The 22,687-nt window shown below is 37.9% G+C and overlaps 1 protein-coding gene across 1 annotated transcript in view; it reads left to right on the plus strand.

Annotated features, from left to right (window-relative positions):
* Positions 1–3,488: 3,488 nt before the first annotated feature.
* Positions 3,489–22,687, plus strand: part of setdb1b (SET domain bifurcated histone lysine methyltransferase 1b) — a 42,096-nt gene continuing 22,897 nt past the window's right edge. Inside the window, exons 1-4 of the mRNA XM_053494331.1 lie at positions 3,489–3,668; positions 11,081–11,132; positions 18,977–19,214; positions 21,705–21,910. Coding sequence (XP_053350306.1) covers positions 11,081–11,132; positions 18,977–19,214; positions 21,705–21,910 — 496 coding nt within the window. The 5' untranslated portion in view covers positions 3,489–3,668. The remainder of the gene's footprint in view (positions 3,669–11,080; positions 11,133–18,976; positions 19,215–21,704; positions 21,911–22,687) is intronic.

Raw genomic sequence — 22,687 nt, forward strand, 5'->3', positions numbered from 1 at the left:
TAGATTTTCCTTGACGTCGTTTCCCTTGGCTTGCTCATCAGGGACAATCTGATCATTTTAATCCATACACATTTTCCATTCACATTTCATACACATTTCCATAATTTTCTTTTGATTCTGTAAAGCTGCTTTGCAACAATGACCTTTGTTAAAAGAGTTATACAAATAAAATTGAATTTAAATGAATTGAATTGAATTAAAACCTGGCAGTAGAATTCGCTATTGATGGTCTGGCCCCTGGGTACGAATTCTTGTCGGTTGTGAAGATGATGGGCTGTGAAGAACGTTGCTTCGTCTTAGGGTCATATCCATACACTCAAGTTTTGTCACCGGTAATGACCCTCGACATGAAGGATGGCTCATCCACAACAGAGACGAAGTTGAAATCGAAGATGTGGAAATGCGTAGAGTAGCACTAGTTGCACAGCTCCCGGTCTACACAGGATGATGTCTTTTGGCACGCTGACTTATGAAGTTTGATGCTCCCTGTGCGTGGGCCTTGTGCTGCCATGAGTTGGCATGTTACAAAACTAGTCTCAAAACGTTTTGATTGTTCTCTCCCTAACTGTCATTTTTTCATCTCTCTGTCTCTGTTATATCACAAAATCACCTCACCAATTTATTATTACCTACTTATTAGTAATTAACCACATATTATGACTGACAGCCAGGAACAGAGGTCATAAGATTAGGACACAGCTGCTAAATTGAGTCAGGGGAACGAATGTACCCTTTAGAACACAATGTGCCAAACCCTAGTAAGTAAGTAGTTTTTTTTTTGTTTGTTGTTGTTGTTTTATAAAACCAGTGTGCTACTGTAGGTGTAGCTCTTAAAGTTTAAAGCATTTTAGACATTTTTCTTTTTTATGAACATACACATGTATAGGGATCAGGCAGCATGATTTATTAAACACTTTTAGGGCTCATGGTCCCAGAACCATTTCTTTTTTTTTTTCTTTTTTTTAAAGTTCTGCCCCAAATGGATATCTCTTCCCAAACAAAATGAGCCAATCAATCATTATCCACTTTATTAAGTAACACATTTTTTTTAACATGTGAAGTGCAGATTATGTGCATAGGAAGCAAAAATTTAGGACCCAATGCAAATATTTTAAGCCAAGTATGCAAAAACATGATACAGTGGCTATGATTATGAATATAGTGTAAGGGTCAAGATGGACTTTATGTCATGTCACATAAATAATAAATAGGCAATGTGTTTTTATGAATGCCTGTGACACCCTGTATCTCTCATTGTGAGTGAGCTGTTACCCTAAAATCACTTACATATTGAAGTGAGATTATTAATAAAAACATGCTGTTATCAGCAATCTTTTTACCATTTAGACTAATCTAATTATATACAAGGGTGAGTCAAAAATTATCCACATTCTGACTGTTGAATCTATTAGAATTACATTTTAGAAAAGAAAAATATAATTTTTCCACATATTCTCTTTCCTTTTCAATATACTTTTTTAAATCATCTGTCAACAAGCTTATTCCCTCATAAAAAATAAAAAAAATGCTGAGCTGCCAGCAACAAGTGCACCGCTGTCTTCAGTTCTTTATCAGAAGTAAATCTTCATCCTCATAGCGGTGCCCAGATGAAAGTCCAATAGAGTATGCTCAGAACTATAGGAAGAATGCCTTAAAACACCTCAAAACTATTTTTTAGATTGTCAACGATGTGGGCAGTAGTGTGCGGACACGCATTGGCATGAAAGATTACAACGCCCTTGAAGAGCAGTCCTCAGCGTTAAATAAAAAATTAAGACCTCAGCTCTTTAATAAGCATCTCACTGTAACAAGCATAGTTGATTGTTAAACCTTTTTTTCTGATAATGTTCCAATACTGGTTATTGAGAATCCCAGATAACTGTAAGCATCAATCTTCCAGCTGATGGTTGACTTTTGAACTATTTCTTATCAGCGATTGAGGATGCTTCCCTTCCATATTCTGCCGTTTACTTTCAGGCTCGTAATGATGAATCCATGTCTCGTCACTAGTAATGATTCTCATTAAGATAATTTTACCTTTCTTAGAGTATCAGTCCAATTTTTTTGAGTTTGGAAACCTTTTTATACTGTATGAACAAGCATTAATATTTTCATTAATTTAAACTAAAGTATTAGTTAGTCTATTAGATAAGACTACATAGACCAGCTTTCGCTCCTCATGTGCATTAGTCATTTATACATAACACTTCAGGAATTAAAAAATACACACACTCCACATTTAACTTTAGGTATGTACTTTAAAAAAGAAAGAAAATTTGGACAGATCCTCTTTGAGGCAGGACATTCCGGCCTTCTCTCAGGCCAAAATAACAAATGTTAAATGTCACCATGACTGCTTAAGCTGCAAAAAAAGAATGAGTCTCAGAAAAACAAGGCCTTAACACGTCAGAGAGAGAGAGAAAAGTCTATATTCAGATAAAACAGACCAAATACCAAATACAATTATGCAAGTACGTATACAAATACAGTCATGACTCTTTGAACAAAAACTCTTCCTCAAATATGCTACAGTACATGATAATGCATTTGCATATTTGTTTAAAATGAATACACAATACACAAAAGGAATACAGGAGTAATACACATAAAATGAATACATTCTGTATTTCAGTCATTTTATCTCAACAGTATCCTAAATGGCATTTAAATATATTTTCTATGGGCATGTGAGCAGTGTGCTTGTGGGTTGCCAGAGGTTGTAACTTCCCCTTCAGACACTGGCCGTTAGTGTGAAGTCTCCAACCACTGACTGCAATGATGATTGAAAAAGAAAGAAAGAACGAAAGTAGCCGACACCTGGTGATCACCATAAAAGCCATGAAAGTGTGTATACCGTATACACACACTCCAGCTGCCCTGAGTGCTATACTTTCACAGTTTATGATTATTTATATATGTACACAGGTATTCTTTATGATGTTTGCAGTCACAATATGCAAAATATAGCAATATCTGCATATCCATCCATCCATCCATCCAATTTCAGGATTCAAGATTCAAAGGTGCTTTATACGCATGACAAATATAGACAAATATTAAAGCAAGAAAAAATTTAATAGTATAAAATATAATATATTTTATTTAAATATATTTTATATATATTCTATCTCATTCTATTCTATATATTTTATTATATATTTAAGTATTGTTATATATTAAATAATCTATAGAATATATATATTATTTATTTACAACCACAAAGTCGAACAGGAATCGGACCCGGACCCTGACAGTAACATTTCCATTTGATGTTTTAAAACTGAGCTCATCATCTGTCAGTCAGGCGTGAAGCATCTTCAAATGTCGAATCAAAGCCGCATGCGTTGTACATTTCCCACCCGTATTCATGTCACCAGCTTTTCTGATTGGCTATGTCTTTGTTCATGCGGGTTTATAATTGGATACCTTTCGATCAAGTACCGCCTCAAGGGGGCGGGGTTTGTTGGAATACGGGAAGGGAGAAAAATAACAGCAATAGAGTTAAAGACCGGGTGAATGATACACTATTAAATAGCTAGAAGCTGAAAAATAAATTTTAATGCAAATGGCATTTTTGAATGAAGTTGTTGTTTTTTCCCCTTGCTTGATTTAAGTCACTGAGAGCTGGAGCGGTTCAGTAAAGAGGTCTAGGAGGCCGGAGTCTGTTGGTAAGCTACGTTATGTTACCCTCCTAGCCTCCATGATTAACATCAGTACTAACACTAACTGTGTGTCTCATAGGGAACGGATGGGGATGGGAATTTACAGTATCACATCAGCCGTGTCTTGACATTATTCTGAGTGATTTTGAACGAAATGAGATAAAAGAAAGGGACAAAATATTAGAGATTCCTAAAAGTGAACTCTTCCTGCTGCCAGCTGGTGGCGCTATGACTGAGACTTATAGTAGTCATGTCTATCTGATCAGGTTGCCTTTTCTAACATAAAGGTGAGGTTTGATGTACATCGCTGAATTTACATACAAGTTATTAGCCACTTTGTGTTTCCTTTTATTCGCCATAAGTTTAACACCTTGACACGAATGAAGTGTTTGAGGTATCAAAAATCCCTGCGCAATTTTGCATCCTAAATGTCATGAGATCATACTGGCCCAGTTTGGTGGTGATCGTATAAATCCCCTAGGAGGAGTATATCAAATTCTATTGGGTGTGTTTTGCAAACACCCCAAAATAACTGACTTCCTGTTGAGTAGAGCCCATGACATGCAGCACGAAAGTTGCTCAGCCCGATGAGATCTAAATGTGTTTAACATGTATATGTGCAAGCGTATATAAACTATGCAGCTTGATTTCTTTTTTTTCTATATATTTTTTTGGGTTTTCCAATTTTCTCCCCAATATTAGTCGTAGCCAATTCCTCCCCATCACTAGGGGGCCCCCACATTAAGGCTACTACTACCACTCAGTCGGGAGGGCGAAGATTATCCCGTGTTTCCTCCGAACCACTTGATGTCAGCCGACCGCATCTTTTCGAACTGCTTGCTCACAAGCAAGTACCTCTCATCCCTTCCCCCCGTGAGAGAGCTCGGCCAATCAGCTCTCTCTAGACCTCCGGCTGTGAGAGGAAAACAGCATCACCCGGGGTTCGAACCAGCGATCCCCGGATGATAGGGCGACTGCTTTACCACTGCGCCACTCGGAGGCCTGCAGCTTGATTTCTGATAAAGTTCCAGGGGGCGCTGTGAAGGCCCTGTGCCAAACCCGGGGCTCAATCGCTCTGCATAAAACATTTTGAAACATTAGGACTTTCCACTCGAAAGATATAAGAAAATTTTCACAATTTCTTCTATGTCCTTACTTTAAATTTCTTGCCATGGCAAGACCATTCATGATATTCAGGACAAATTCCTTTGCAGTTTCACATCAGCCGTGTCTTGACATTTTTCTGGTTTTGCTGATGTTCAATGGACATCGTTCAATGGACATCACTCAATGTTGTCGTTGGTCTTTCGGCTGCTCCCGGCAAGGGGTCGCCACAGAGGAATATCCGGTCCGCACAACAACTTGGCACAGGTTTTACGGCGGATACCCTTCCTGAGACAACCCTGCCATTTATCCAGGCTGGACCGGCACTGCGTCCATTGGCTGGGTTTGGGCACTGGCTGGGAATCAAATCTGGGCCTTCCGCATGGCAAGCGAAAAACCTACCACTGAGCCACCAGTGCCCCATATGGACATCACTTACTTACGTTATTAGCCACTACCTTTTTCCTTTTATTCGCTGCAAGTTTAAGGCCCTGTCATGGCTGAACCATTTGAGATCAAATTCCATCGGGTGTGTTTTGCAAACTGCCCCAAATAACTGACTTCCTGTGAAGTACTGCTCATGACATGCAATGTGAAAGTCATTTAGCTCAATCATGTCAAAATGTTTGCCAGGTTTTACATGTACATGCAAGCATGTATGAGCTATGCAGCAAGGGTGTGTGCCCAGGGCCCAGCTGCTCTGGCGTTCTAATGACCGCAGATTCCAACCTGTGTGCTGATTTTCATGACTTTTTGAGCATAGTAAGACTACCCCTCCACCACAAAAAGAGCCCGCGTTGTTCATGAGAAAAAACAGAAAAAAAAAAATTATTCCTCGAAGAACAAGAGGGCTCTTTACACTACTAGTGCTTTGCTAACAGTCTTGGGACCCATGGTGCGATGTGTTCACTAAAACTTGCACAAAAATAAATAAATAAAATAAAGTAAAATATTTGTAAACTCGCTTTGCTTGACTAGCCGGCGTTCGGATCGGCTCCATTCATTCGCTTGTATTGCTTTGTATGCTGAGGCAAATTTCTTGCAAAATTTCGGTTCTTAAGGTGAACATTTGTGAGGTGGGTCGAGAGACCACTGTACATAGATACATGTTAACAGCTAAAGTCAGGAGATTCTGTTGTGTTGGAATATTTTTGTCGTACTGGTGTAGAGCTTTCTGTTTTGTTGTGAGCGGCTACATGAACAATGAATATTGAGTATTCTGTGTTACTCAATATTTAGTAGTTGTGCTATTACCAATATCTGCTATTTTGCTGAATTATTTTTCACGTAGTCAACAGACTAGTTTACGGCAAAAACATGAATCCGCGGTGATAAATCATGTCGTTATTGCTGACTACTTAAAAAGCTGATGTTGACTGCTACTTCCCAATAAAATATGTAATACAAGATTACATATAATAATACAATATTACATAAATAATACTAGATTACTGTGCAATACTTACAAGTGGCCTTAAGTCATATTCTGATGGTACTTACTGTTTTAGGAACTTTTTTTTTTTTTTTAAAGATTATTATTATTATTATTTATTACCTTTATTCTTAATTACCTTTCTTAGTTAACAACTGTGAGCACCTGTAACCGAGCATAAGCAATTTCCTTCTGGGATTAATAAAGTTATTTGAATCTTGAATCTTGAATTGACGCTGCCTGTATGCCTGTAACACGCCCTTGACGGAACTACCTTGATGATGCTGCCTACCATTTCATTCCCAACACTCACAGCAATCAGCATCTTTCTGCAGATAAAGTGGCGGGTCTGAGGACTGGTCATTTTTTTAGGCAGCGTTTACAGAAGTAGTTGATGATGCTGCCTAACATGTGACTTAATAGTACGCATCACAATATAACGTGAAGTTTGGTGAGGAATGCCTGTTATGAAGTGCTCACATAATAGAAAGTTTTTCTTTTTTATATCTGGTATAAAATGCATTTTATTGGTTTGATCACTAGCAGTGTCTTTGTGTTTGAAACATTTATGTTGTGTACTAGTTTTGTGGAAACTATTAAACAACACAAATATATACAGTAGTTCCTTGGATTGCGAGTAATTTCTGCAAGTGTTTTGCAATACAAGCAAAAATTTGTAATAAATTTTAACTTGATAAACAAGCAAGGTCTTGAAATACGAGTAGCATACATGCGCTTTCTCTGCTGAGCGTCACGTGACCACAGTTGAGCCAATGGTTCTTCTCTTTCGCGTGCGCTGTTGGATTGTGTGTTATTGTCTTCTATGCCTGGCCTCAGTGTGTGTAACACCCATGCACACACGTACTGTTTACTATAACATTTTGACCAGGTGTGTGCATGTATGTAAAGCATTTTTTTTTACATATTGTGTGTAGTGACTGTTCTTTAGTAACTGTACTGCAAAATGACCCTCATGGGAAAAAAGGTTTTATATGCTGTAGCAGTCTGGGAGACAAATCTGTTTAATGACTATGCAGTATCACATTTATGCAAAATCCTAAAAGAAGACAAAAAGCAAGTGTTATTTAAATTCCTTGTTAAAGTTGCACAAAAAAAAGAAAAAGATTCAAGTTAGACAACAGAAAATGTCTGTCAGAGAGCAGTGATTCTGTTAGTGTGTGTGTAGTGTGTAAGTCGCGTTACGCAGGAAGCCACCTTCTTCTCTTTACACACACCAGCTGCGATTCTTTTCAAAGGTAAAATGCAGGTTCATTTGTTTTATTTTTACTTTATATTTATCATTAATCATTTTTATTTGAATAGTTTTGGGTTGTGAATCATCTAAGTTTCCATTATGTCTAATAGGGAAATTTGCTTTGATATACAAGTGCTTTGGTTTACAAGCATGCTTCCGGAATAAATTATGCTTGCAATTAAATGTTCAACTGTATATGTGTGCATGTCAGTCTGTGTTGTATTTGAATTTTTGCAATTTCTGTGTACAGTTGCACTCGAAATTGTTCAACCTCCATTGAACCCCATTTTTGGCCAAAACTACTAACTTGTAGCTGTTGGTAAGAGATCAGACAAGAGCAATTTAAAAAACATATAAATAGCATTAATACAACTAATATAACCAGTGATTTCTCCAGATTTGTTGATTGAATGGTTTGACAGGATGTCAGAAAAAGAAAAAAAAAAAGTCAAGAGAGTTGTCCATAAAGTTTAAAAATAAAATCATGGCCCTGCACAAACAAGGACATGGATATAAAAAATTGAAATCGTACTAAATGTTCCTTGAAATACAGTAGGAAGGCTAGTTTGCAATTTCAAAGTTACAGGAACAGTGGCATGGACTTTTAGGCGAATATTAAACAGAGAAGATCAACCCAAGACATGGTGTATGTCTTGGGTTGATCTTCTCTGTTCAGTATGCGCCTAAAATACCTACCCTACAACACAAAGTCGGCTCCGGTATGCTTAAAAACCATATGAAAAGACACAGAAGTTTGGAAATTTAGTTCCATGGACTGAAGAATCAGCATATGTTTGATGGAGAACGAATGAAGCATGTGCAGAAAAGTGCCCCCTGCCTACAGTGAAGCAAGGTGGTTTGGTGATGCACTGGGGCTGCTTTGCTTCCTTTGGCACTGGAATCTTGCAGAGGGGAGAGGGCACGATGGATTTAATCAAGTATCCTTAAAGAAAACAACATGGCATGTGTGAGGAAGCTGAAACTTTTTGTCATTGAACTTCCCAATGTGTCAGTGTCAGTGATCCCAAGCATACTTCGAAGTCCACCAAGGCTTGGTTTTCGATGAAGTCCTGGAGTCTTCCAGTGTGGCCATTACAGTCGCTTTACTTGAATCCAATGGAAAAATTTTAAAAAGTAATTTCCTTTCCCCAATTTCCAAGAATATTACAGAACTAAAGGCCTTTGCCAATGATGAATCAGCTAAGATCCCTCAGAAACACTGCAATAGGTCATAATAGCTAAAGGGGACTCTAATGAGTACTGAATATTTTTTGCTTCAAGGGGTTGAATCATTTTAAAACTGTAGTAGTCTTTAAAAGTATCATTTTGTTTTGACTTTGAAGAAATTACGTTATATTGGTTGTGTTAAGTTATTAAGACCCTCTTGTTTTCTACGGATTTTTCCCTCACCATTTTGGGCTTTTTGGTGGTCTTATAACATGCTCAAAGCTCATGAAAATTAGCAGATAGGTTGAAATCTGCCATTAGGATGCCTCGGAGTCTGGGCCCCAGGCATAGATTTTGCTGCATCGCTCATACACACTTGCACATATGCACGCGAAACCTGGTAAACATTTAGAGCTTATTAAGCTGAACAACTTTCACATTGCATGTCCTGGGCTCAACTTACAAACACCACCAAACCTGGCCGATGGGATCTAATGTCATTGTAGAGGGATTTTTTATGTCCCTAATGGGTCAACCGTAACGATGCTTTAAACTTATTCAAAAAAGTGGTTAATAACTTTCTGTGGGACATTATATTGAGTGACATCATAATGTGATCATTTATATATTATAAGTATATACTTTATTTTAGATTGCTTTCGATTCATTGATTTAATACACACAGCTGCAAATTAGTAATTTTGTCAAAAAAAACAAAGAGTTATGACTCTTTTCGACTGCAACCGTACAAATGTTTATATTTTAAATGTATAAATGTTTATGTATATATGTATATGTGCCTAGAGTCATGGCCAAAGTTGTCGGCACCGCTGACATTTTTCCAGAAAATCTAGTATTTCTCACAGAAAAGGATTGCATTGACACGTTTTGCTATACACATGTTTATTCCCTTTGTGTGTATTGGAACAAAACAAAAAAAGGGAAGAAAAAAGCTAATTTGACATAATGTCACACAAAACTTCAAAAATGGGCTGGACAAAATTATTGGCACCCTTTCAAAATTGTGGATAAATAAAATTGTTTCAAGCATGCAATGCTCCTTTAAACTCACCTGGGGCAATCAGCCGCTATTATGACAAATTTATGCATTGTGTTTCTGTGTGTGCCACACTAAGCATGGACAACAGAAAGAGGAAAAGAAAACTGTGCGAGGACTAAAGAACCAAAATTGTGGAAAAATATCAACAATCTTAAGGTTACAAGTCCATCTCCAGAGATCTAGATTTGCCTTTGTCCACAATGCGCAACGTTATCAGGAATTTTGCAACCCATGGCACTGTAGCTAATCTCCCTGGGGGTGGACGGAAGAGAAAAATTGATGAAAGATTGCAACGCAGGATAGTCCGGATGGTGGATAAGCAGCCTCAAACAAGTTCCAAAGAAATTCAAGCTGTCCTGCAGGCTCAGGGAGCATCAGTTTCAGCGCGGACTATCCATCGACATTTAAATGAAATAAAACGCTATGGCAGGAGACCCAGGAGGACCCTATTGCTGACACACAAAAAAAACAAGACTACATAAAAAGAGATAAAAAAGCAAGACTACAGTTTGCCAAAATATACTTGAGTAAGCCAAAATCCTACTGGGAAAATGTCTTGTGGACAGATGAGACCAAGATGGAGCTTTTTGGTAAAGCACATCATTCTACTGAAAACGAAAACAAAATAAGGCCTACAAAGAAAAGAACACAGTACCTACAGTCAAATATGGTGGAGGTTCAAAGATGTTTTGGGGTTGTTTTGCTGCCTCTGGCACCGGGTGCCTTGACTGTGTGCATGGCATCATGAAATCTGAGGATTACCAAAGGATTTTGGGTCTGCCCTCTGTCAGAAAGCTGGGTTTTGTCAGAGATCTTGGGTTTTCCAGAGGAAAAATGACCCCAAACATACTTCAAAAATTACCCAGAAATGGATGGCAACAAAGCGCTGGAGGGTTTTGAAGTGGCCAGCAATGAGTCCAGATCGAAATCCCATTGAACACCTGTGGAGAGATCTTAAAATTGCTGTTGGGGAAAAGGCACCCTTTCAATATGAGAGACCTAGAGCAGTTTGCAAAGGAAGAGTGGTCCAAAATTCCGCGCGAGAGGTGTAAGAAGCTTATTGATGGTTATAGAAAGCGACTGATTTCAGTTATTTTTTTCAAAAGTGTGTGCAACCAAATATTAGGGTAAGGGTGCCAATAATTTTGTCCAGCCCATTTTTTAAGTTTTGTGTAACATTATGTCAAATTTGCTTTTTTTCCAATACACACAACGTGTATAGCAAAACGTGTGTTAATGCAATTCTTTTCTGTGAGAAATACTTGATTTTCTGGAAAAATTTCAGGGGTGCCAACAATTTTGGCAATTAATTTTGGCTTAATTGTTATTAAGCACATATTTAATGCTTAATAATAATATGTGTGATTTCAGTCTGATTATCTATTTTTTTGTGTGTTTAGATGCCGAGGCTGAAGAGATTCCGGATGCGGCGGAAGCCAATAAACAGAAGAAGTAAGAATGTTTCTAATTCTGTAGCTTGTGTTTGTCCAAACGTGTCGGGCATAGTAGCAGTGCAATGAGGGTTAGACTGAAGTCTGGAGAGGTGAATGAAGAGTTTTTAGGAATAGCCTGCAGTAGTGTGATTAAAAATTTTAAGCATACTGTAAAAACATTTATATACATAATAGCAAAAATCTTCCATTCAGGACATTCGTACTATGGGAGATAAACTAGTTGGAGATATGACTAGAAAAAATTACTGCGAGAAAGACAATTTTCTCATTGGTTTGTTGGCCAATATAGCATTTTCAGTAAAACATGCAAAGTAACAGCAACACTGAGTGAAGGTAAAAGTGACGTGTATGAGAAGAATCTTGTCTGGTTAACATAAAAGGCTATTCACTTACTCACTCACTCACTCACTCATCGTCTATACCACTTTATCCTGTATACAGTGTCTCGGGGGGACTTGGGGCACGAGGCGTCAATCCATTGCACACAGTCATTCACACACTACAGGCAATTTGGAAACACCAGTTAGCCTAATCTGCATGTCTTCGGACTGTGCGGGGAAACCAGAGTACTCTGGAGGAACCTCACTAAGCATGGGGACAACTTCATGCACACAGACCCAAGGCTGGAATCGAACCCCATATATTGTGCGTAAAGTGGCAGTGAATAATAGAATATGTATATAAGTTACTATTAGGAAAATGGGAAAAATGAAAGCAAATCTTAAAATGTTTACGTAGGCACCAGTGGTTTGCACAGGTGTTTGGGATTTTGTTGAGAACTACCGAAGTCCGTGCCTCCAAGTCCTCCCACGTAGGCGTAACCTCATCAGATATGCCGCAATTTTTCAGCATTTATGCTATTTGAAATAAGTGTGTGCTTGACAGTTAATAATGAGGAAAGCTCTGTATTTAAATCAAACTAAGGTAAAAATTATTGGTAGCATGTGTGGATCGTTACGTCGGGGTGATTTATAAGTTCAGGTGGCCAGGGAAACAGTGTGTTGCCATTAGCTTGACTGCGATGGCAATGCACAGTGTACATAGTGTGATCTCAGGGAAAGAAAATATCTAGATAATGTTGTTACTATTGGCAATAGCTTGCATATCAATTTGCGTGAAAGTGGTTCAATCACTGATCGAATTGGGGAAAACTTGCTGTGTTTTCCAAAGAATGCATGTGTGGAACAAATGCGTTCAGTTTGAATTATGGCATATTTGTTTCTGGAAATGTAGATGTGATTGAAATGGAGAATTAACTAGATCTGTTGCACATCTGTCATTAGTCAGTAGTTTGGAAACGATGTTCGTAAAATAAGACAGATGCCTTTTTTATATATATATATATATATATATATATTTTACTTTGAACTGTACCCTGTGCTGTTATTAAGCAAAATGGTCAGTTTGCTGAGGTTTAATCTCATGCATGTGGCAGTGCTGGGATGACTCACAGTAATAGCTTCAGTGTGGTTGTGCATCACCAAACATTGTGCATTAAGGCTTTTGGTATTGATAGAAACTTGGAAAATTTTGACATAAGTAGTGGTTGTGTTCTATTTAAAAGCAGCAAAACATGTGGCAATGTCCCGGAAATCTTATGTGATGGCAGTATAAAAAAAGAGGAGACGTCAGTGTAGAAATGTGAGAGAGAAAGAAAATGCAGTTATTATGAAACAGAACATCTGTAGAGGAGAGCACTGAAATACCTAAAACAATTTCCGAAATTGATGTACTTTGTTTGGGTGATGAGAGCAGTGTGTAAAAACAAAAATTATGTAATAAACTGTGTATAAGTTTAATGGTGAAAACATACATTTTCTACCAACTACCACAACAATGGGCCATCCTTGTGAAACAGTTAACATTGTAGGTGACACCCATCTGTGAGAACCAGCATTAATCTTTTTAACAGTCGATGCTTTTCACATGCTTTGGCCATGAGCCATGGCCACCCATGGTGCCAGTTCACCGTTCTTTCTTCCTTGGGTCACTTTTGACATGTCCTGACCACTGAAGACCCAGAACCAGTACCGCCGCTCCCTATACGCAGAGTACTGTACGTAGTCTGTGTAGGGCACCAACTCCCAGAGGGGCACCATCCCAGCTGTTTAAAAAAATCGTTTTTTTTTTTACAGTATATTATAATAATAAATTAATATTAATAATATACATATACAAATAAACAAAAATATAAACATATTGCATTTTACGGTGAACGCAGAGTGGGCTAAGCACACATGACGCGTGTGCCCTCACCTCTGTTAAAGGCTGCCTATTTGGCCAAAAATGATAATAATTGAACAATATGCCTGGTCCGGTGCCGAGAAACGAAAGAAAAAAAATGTCTTGCCAAAAAAATTCTGTTGACGTTAATAATGTGTTTTAATGTCTGTAATAATTTCACGACTAACGCATCTTTCTTAATATGAATACAAGCAGATCTAAATAAACAAAATGACTTAAAATGCATTATATTAAAACACAGAGGCAATTATGATTATTGATTAATAATGACCATATGGTGTCGTTAAATAACAGTGTTAAAATACATAATCTAATAAAAACATAACAGTTTACATAACAATTTTAATATAAATGCCTGAAAAGGGCACCAAAGGCCTGGTAAATGCAGTTGTTACACCTACATGATGATCGAATTCATGGCTCCTATAGTAGTTTGTTGTATTTTATTTTTGGAACACCCCATAAGATCATCAGTTTTGGAGTTGCTCTGATCCAGTCCTAAGCTGTCAAGTCTCATTGATGCACATGGGGAGTGAAGTCTGGTCCATGTAGTAACTACATCTAACTGCAATTGATGAAAAGGTTAATCATGCTGGTTCTGATAGAAAGGGGACAGAACAGTGTCTGATCTGTATGTGTGTGTGTTTAAGTAGAAATACATATATATGTAAGACACCCGTAAAAAAAAAAGCATAAAATTGAAGAAAAGAAGGAAAGCAGGGTTAATTATCATCATCATCATCATCTACGTTAGTGTTTTCACGTAAGGGGGCGGGCCCAGACTGAGCTCGTCATCATCTGTCTGTCTAATAATACCGCTCTGATTGGTCAGCGTGAAGGCCCCGTCTCCAAGTGTGGAATCGAAGCCGCGCGCGTTGTATTTTTTTCCACCTGTATTCCTGTCCTCTACGGTTCTGATTGGTTGTGTCTTTGTTCATGCTGGCATCTGATTGGATACTGCCCGGTCAAGCGCCTCCTCGAGGGGGGCGGGGTTTATTAGAATACAGGTAGGGTGAAAATAACAGCCATAGAGTTGAAGACCGGGTGAATGATACACTATTAAACATAGCTATAAGCTAAAAGTCCTTTTTTAAAAAAAAATACAAATGGCCTTTTTTACGAAGCCGTCGTTGTTGTATTTAAGACGCTGCTAAATAAAAGCGTGGGTGTTTTTTCCCCCCTCGTGCTTGGTTTAAGTCGCTGAGAGCTGGAGCGGTTCAGTAAAGGAGGCCGGAGTCTGTTGGTAAGCTACGTTAGGTTAGCCTCCACGGCTAACATCAATACTAACACTAACTGTGTGTCTCATAGGGAACGGGTTCATCGAACCTGCGTTTAGGAGATCTGGGCAGGATCGTAACTTGTGTGAGGTCGGTTAGAGCATGTGCACTGCTAGGGAAGACATAACACACATGCACCGCCTTTGTGTGTGTGTTTGTGTGTGTGTGTGTGGGGGGGGGGTGCAGGAAATAGAGTGTATTTGAGTGTGTGTAACATTATCACCTACATGAGACTGTAAACACGCTCGGTAGGAACAAGTTTGTTGTTATTGCATAGTACAGATACTCAGCACCAACATGCAGTTCAGCATCTACCAGAAGTGCAAGTAGTAGTAGTATATACACTTCAGTGCAAATATAGGCATTGTGCAAATTATAAGGTGCAGGTCAAAGAAGAGGTGTGTGTGTGTATACAGTAAATATTGTGCAACATGGTTATGCAGTGAGTATATGCAGTAAATACAGAATGGATAAAGCTATAAAGTGGAAGTGTGGATGTAATATAAGCAGGTAATGTCCATAACAAGTGGCTGTGAGTGTGCGAGTGAGTGAGTGAGTGTGCGAGTGAGTGAGTGTGTGAGAAGAGTCAGCAAAAAATGTATACACATTTCAGGAAAAGAAAAACAGTATAATGTATATTATATTAATGTAGTATTTATAAGATTATCATATTGGTGTCGTAATATTATCTCATAGATCAATATATAAAATGTAGCAATTAATTTAGTATTAAAATATTTATACAAGGTTTCTCTGTTCCTGAAGTATGTATACATTTTTTTTTTTACCTGTGTGTGTGTGTGTACAGTACACTATATGTACAGCTGTGGCCAAAAGCTTTGAGAATAAGACAACTGTTTTGATTTTGATTTTTACAAAGTCTGCTTCAGTGTTTTTAGATCTTTTGTCAGTTGTTACTTTGGTGTACTGAAGTATAATTACAAGCATTTTATAAATATCAATCGGTTTTAATGACAATTACATTAAGTTTATGCAAAGAGTCAATATTTGCAGTGTTGACCCTTCTTTTTCAAGACAATATCGTGTTGGCGCAGCCCATTCTTGCATAATTGATGCTTAAAGTTTGTCAGAATCTGTGGGGTTTTGTTTGTCCACCCGCCTCTTGGGGATTGACCACAAGTTCTCAATGGGATTAAAGTCTGGGGAATTTTCTAGGCATGGATCTAAAGGATTTTTATGTTTTGTTCCCCAAGCTACTTCCTTTTGGCTTTGGTTATTATGTAAAGTTAACGAGCCACTTGGTTATCACTTTTAACTGTTCTTGGATGGTTGGGAGCAGCTACCCTTAGAGGATGTGATAAGAGTGATATGATAAGAGTTGGTCAGGATGCTTTTAATGGTGCAGTGATAAGAATTTTTCGGTTTCCTCACGGAGTAAAGACGCTGTTGTGCTTTTCAAACTAGAGGTGATCCTCTGAGATCCCGACAACTAGTGACTCAAAACCGGGTTCCACTTGTGTGGGATGATGCCTGAAAAGGTTCATTGCTTCCTGTCCTTGTGGTCTGAAGAATGCACATCATCCGTACAGGCTCAGTGATCATAACATTAACCAGAACCTCGCACTGTCAGTGAGTGTGTGAGGAGAGTCAGCCAAAAATATATACACATTTCAGGAAATGAAAAACAGCATAATGTATATTATATTAATGTAGTATTTATAAGATTATCATATTGTATTTTATATATTGTATTTTATGGCATTTTATATATTATCTCATAGATCAATATATAAAATGTAGCAATTAATTTAGTATAAAAATATTTATACAAGTTTTTCCTGTTCCTGAAGTGTGTATACATTTTTTTTTTTTACCTGTGTGTGTGTGTACAGTACACTATATGTACAGCTGTGGCCAAAAGCTTTGAGAATAAGACAACTGTTTTGATTTTGATTTTTACAAAGTCTGCTTCAGTGTTTTTAGATCTTTTGTCAGTTGTTACTTTGGTGTACCGAAGTATAATTACAAGCATTTTATAAATATCAATCGGTTTTGATGACAATTACATTAAGTTTATGCAAAGAGTCAGGGTGGGACAGCACAGGGGTACAGGATAGGAGAACAACAGTTTTCCAAAAAGAAACAAATCTGACCTTATTAACAGTGGGTGGTGTGGCACAGAATATTATATTGCAATACTTTATAAATAAATATATATATTTAGAGTGTTTTTGTTTTTGATGAGGGACAGTTACCAAGCATAGATGATTATACGATAAAATGCATAGTTATTAGGGACGATTTATTTGCAAAGTGCTTTTAACAATTGTCATTGTCAAAAAGCAAATTGTTTTTTTTACAATCAAAAGAAATTAGGGAAATTTGTAAGAAATGTGAATGTGTATGAATCAAAATGATCAGGTTGTCCCTGTTGAGCAATCCGAGGGCTACAGTGGCAAGGAAACTCCCTAAGATGGCAATAGGAAGAAGCCTTGAGAGGAACCAGACACAGGGAACCTGCCTTCAGTTGGGTGATAACGAATAGCAGGGATTGATCTGCATCATACTGTGTGTTAGGAGGCTGGAAGTTCAATATAACAGTTAATTTCTTTAAGCTACAATAAAGTCCAGTTCGATATTGGAGACTGTAAGAAATTCCAGCCCCAAACTAGTGAGAGACTGCAGTCTCACATCCTCAGAAAACAGCTGTTTGATTCAGCCGAGACCAGAACTGTTTTCATGAAAAAGTGGAACCGTCCCCAGTCACCACCCGCATCCCAAACAGACCACATGGGGTGTCCGTGCAATGAGATCTCCAACGAGAAGTGGGGCACCAGGACGAGTCAGACAGGTCCAGAGGGCAAAGGGGGTCTAAATCACTGGCAGCTCAGGAGCGACATGTATAGCTCTACAGAAAGACAGTGGGAGAGAGGGGGAAGAGAAGAGAAGAAGAGATAACAGTTGGGTATGGTCACAGGCACGTAATGAATAAGGTAAATGTATATTTAGTGCAGACATAACTATGACAGCATAACTGAAAGGGAGAGTTAGAAGAAAACCCAGACACACCGTCAAAAAAACCTGATTGATGAGTGAGAGTAGGGAAAGACGGCATCTAAACATACCAGTTCACCATAATACTCTGCGTCCATGAGTCTCCCAGATCTGCTTCTTTACTTAAGGCAAATCTAATTATGAAAATGCTTGATTAAATAAATAGGTTTTAAGCCTGAACTTAAACACTGAGACTGTGTCTGAGTCCCAAACATTACTAGGAAGACTATTCCATACCTTTGGGGCTTTGTAAGAAAAAGCTTCGCCCCCAGCTGTAGTTTTCATAATACATGGTACTGACAAGCAGCCTGCATCCTTTGATTAAAGTAGGCGTGGCAGAACATAAGACATAAGCAGTTCACTCGATTTTAAATTAATGCAAAATTCCACAGAAAGCCAATGCAGTGAGGATAAGATAGGGGTGATGTGCTCGTATCTTCTAATTTAGTGAGGGCTCTCTCCGCTGCATTCTGGAATAACTGAAGCTTGTTCATAAAGAATAATGTAGTAACAAATAACAATCTAATACATAAGATAAGAAAAGATAAGATAGGTCTTTATTAATCCCGAAGGAAATTGTTTCTCCAGTGGCTGCATATTTAAAATTATACAAATACAATAGGAAAGGTAAAAAAAAAAAGACAGAGAAATAAATTACAATATAAACAGATATAAATAGAATAACAAATATATAGAAAAAAACTTAAAAACTACAGACTGTACAGAAAGGTGCAGAGTTGTCTCTTTTAGTGTATTGTACATTTGTTATTGCACCCATGATTTATAATGCATATAACATTTGATATTGCATATAGAGTAGTAATGATATTGCACACCAGATATATATAAATATTGCACATGATTTTCATAATATTGTATAATTAGTGGTTTTGCATGTGATATTGTTGTGATAATATTGCACAATGTATCAGGGCATAAAGTTCTGTTGATTATTCTGTCATGACAGCTTCCTAATGAAGGGGAAAGAGCTATAGAGTTATAGAGAATCATTCATATATATATGATTAGGGGTTGATTTTTTTATTTCCCCATAAACACTAAAAAACATAAAAAGGATAAGAGATAAAGTGTTAAATTTATTGATCATCCAGTCAAAGCAATTGGTCAACCACTACATTTATTATTCTTTTAATACATCATCATTATATACATTTGACATTTATTGTAATAAAAAAAATGCTCAGTCTTAAACTTTCAGACTAAAACCCTAATTCAAGCTTTCTTTCTTACATTTATGCTGTTACTGAGTGCAAAAATTTAGTATTTGCATCACTCTGTTTTTCAGTGGCAGCAATGGAAGTGGACACAGGTTTGGGTTCGGCTCTGGATGTAGAGCTGGGACCCGAGCTGGAGGAGGAGCTCGGCGTTTCTCTGGACGAGCTACGCAAGTGGATCGAGGAGCAGGTGGACAGCAGCGAGGTCGTAGCACTCAGGAAGGCGCAGTTAGCAGAAATGAAGAACTTGGTCGAGGAGAAAGAGAAGGACATGGCTAGTATGGACAAACTCTGCTCCACCGCATCAGAGTAAGTTATGTGTGGGCCAAACCGAATTAATTAATGTGTGTATGTATTTACGAAGTTGTGTCAAAAATTATCTGCACTCCGGTCCTGTTAAAGCGTCTCTTGGCCGCTCTTTCTTATTAACAGTGTTGGGTGTAACGCCGTTAGAGTACTTGGATTACTTTTTTGATGTAATGAGTGGCGTTTGGTCCGCCATTTAAGTGCTCAGTTATTTAGTTAAATTTTCAAAAATGTAATCCGTTATTCAGACAATTTATCTAATCCGTGAGCCAGACAGCAGTCATTCCATTAGTGTGTGTGAAAGTCGTCCTACAAGCCCGCCCCCCTCTCTATTATTCCTGCTGTTATACCCCTATCTCACTTATGCGGTTTGACTCGCGGTGAGAAGTGGTGTTGGGCTCAAACTTCGCTAAGTAATGATGGTTAGTTACTTTTATCAGCAAGTAACGCTGTAATGTAACTGATTCTTTTTTAATGACAGTAAGTTTGTAATGTACTTAGTCACTTTAAAAAGTAACGTTCCTCAACACTGCTTATTAGTGTGCAGTGATTAGTTTTTCGTGGTCTGAGGATGTACCTGGTACCGAAACAACTCGTAGAAGAGCATAAACAGAACGTCTGCCTACTAAATTTGGACCGATACTCTAAAGAAGGTGAAAGTTTCTTAAAGCGGATCATTACTGGTGACGAGACACGGATTCCTCACTCTGAGTCTGAGAATAAACAGAAGAGTATGAAAGGGAAACAAGGAACAGTTTAAAAGTCGACGATCAGCTGAAAAATTCATCAATGCTTACAGTTTTCTGGGATCCTCAAGGACGAAAGAAAAAGGTTCAACAATTAACAGTGATCAGTACAGCCAGACGCTTATTAAAGAGCTGAAGGCTAAACTTTGGATTAAATACAGAAGACTGATATCCAGGGACGTTGCGTGACAAAGCATGTTTGCACACTTCTTAACACTCACTGTCGACACACAAAACCTAGTTTTGAGGTGTTAAAGCATCCTCTTTATAGTTCTGGTCCTGATTAAACTCTCACCTTATTGGTCCCCTGAAAGCAGTCCAACGAGGATAAAGTGAAGACAGTGGTGCATTCATGGCTCGCAGCTCAGCTTCAAACATTTTTTAATGAGCAAATAAGCTTGTTGAAAAAGTTTATTTCAAAGCAAGGAGATTTGTCAAAAAATATTTCTTTTCTAAAAGTTAATTCTAATAACTTCTACAGCCAGAGTGCATTTATAATTATTGACTTACCTTTGTTTGTATGTATGTATGCATGTAGGAAGGAATTTATGCATGTGTATAAGACTGTACATACATGGACACTGCATATAAAATACACACAATTCCACTGATAAGTTTACCTCGGAGGGGTTTGTGAAATATTGGCCTTTTTTGTTTAGAAAAAAAAAGAAATTTACGGAATGTTGTAAATGACAGAAAGTAGACCTTTATAAATTAGGAAAAGATATAAGAAGATATCCAGAGATTTAAAAAAAAATGTCAAATAAAAAACCCACAAGCTAAAATACAGGCTTCTCTGCAAAAAGGTGGTGTGGCTATTTCACGATGCACAATAATGAGGAACTTAAACAAACATGGACTGCATGGTTAAGTTGCCAGACAAAAAGCTGTTTTTACACCAGAGCTTTAAAACAGCCTTCCTACAATATGCCAAACAGCTCCAAGACAAGCCTTTAAACTAAGTCATTTGGGGTGATAAGACCAAAATTTAACTTTTTGGACACAACTATAATGCTGTGTTTGTAAAAGAGTCAGCAAGGTGTATGATGTAGTACACCATCCCTACTGTGAAGCATACAGGTGGATCTCTGATGTTCTGGGAGTGTGTGACCTGCAGTGGTGCAAGGAATTTAGTAAAAAAAAAAAAATGTTGGCAAGATAAATGCAGCATCAGGTTTTAGAAAATATCAGAGGCCAATTTGGATTCATCAGCACCGGAGCTGTGCATGGGACACACTTGGATTTAAAAACATTAAAATGATCCAAAGCACAAAGCCAAGACGGACCTTCGGTGGCTACAAAATAAAAAAAAGTATGGGTTCTGGAGTAGCCATTACAGGCTCCTGGCGTTAGGGAGAACGTAAAAGTGCAGTTCATGCAAGACAACACAAGATGTTCTTTCCAAGAAATATACAGTTTTACAACCCAGAGAAAATCCAGAACTGCAAACCATCACTGAATGCTAAAAGCAGCAACCTCCTGTATAAAAAAAAAAAAAAAAGGAAATGCTACTCTTTTGGCATACACAATGTATTCACTTTCTTTCTTCTTATGCTTTGTTTCATCATCGTAATTATCTGTTTGTCCTAATAACTACATTTTTTTTAATTAAAATTTCTGCCAGGGTATGTAAACTTATAAGCAGAACTGTATATATTGAAGGTTTTGTTTGTCCTGAAGATGTTTACTGTTTGCGTTCCGCAATATAACCTGAATCTGTGTGCGTGTGTTTGTGTGTGTATCTCAGGTCTGTAATACAGTGTGAAGTTCTAGTGAAAGAGCTGTACAGTAACATAGGCCTGGAGTATCGGGAGAGCAGCTCCGAAGATGAAGGAGTAGGTGGCGGCAACGCTTCAGAGGTCATTGAAATCGATGACGAGGATGACGAGGATGACGACGATGACGATGATGACGACGAGGACGACGATGATGACGTCATTGCCGTGGGCTGTGGTAGGTGGATGCACACCGTACAGGCTTGCACAATTCCGTAGAGCATATATATATATACACGCAGTGCCTTTTAGAAACGGGATATTTTTGTTCATGATCGGGGCAATTTAAAGCAGGAAGTCCAACTAGTAGTATTGACCTGCTGCTTAGTGGGGTGGGGGGGGAAACAGATGTAGCAGATTGAAACCTGTCCTGACATACAAATGACCTTGTGGACAAAGCGACTCACTTAACCGACATTTGGTACGTTTACACGGCACTTAATATTCTACTAATAATCAGATTAAAAGCCCAATCAGACTTCATCATGTAAACAATTAGAATACACTGGCTACAAAGCAATTAGTTTCTTTTATTTTTTTAGTTACTTTTTTTCTGTACTTGTTTGCTCAGAGTTTTGTGAACATTAGGCGATATGAAAATCTTCTGGGAATTTGATTTTGCTTTTAATCGTAATCACAAAATTTTTATTCGGTAAACTCCCTCCCACCAGTCTTTCCTCTGAAATTTCATCCACTGGCTTCTGGTCTTTGGCAGAGAAAGAGGCACTAAATGACTCATATTTTGCTCCAAATGACACTTTAACCAATCATTAGATCTAATGAGATAAGATCTACCTTTATTCGTCCCACGGTGGGGAAATTTCTACATGACAGCAGCAAAAAAAAAAATATGCAAACAGAAAGTAGAGATGGAACAGTGTATGAATACAGAATAAATAAAAAAAATACCATAGTTACACTTTCAAACTAACTGCACTTGGATAATATTGCTAGT

Source organism: Clarias gariepinus, chromosome 4 (assembly GCF_024256425.1).
Source record: "Clarias gariepinus isolate MV-2021 ecotype Netherlands chromosome 4, CGAR_prim_01v2, whole genome shotgun sequence".
Classification (NCBI taxonomy): domain Eukaryota; kingdom Metazoa; phylum Chordata; class Actinopteri; order Siluriformes; family Clariidae; genus Clarias; species Clarias gariepinus.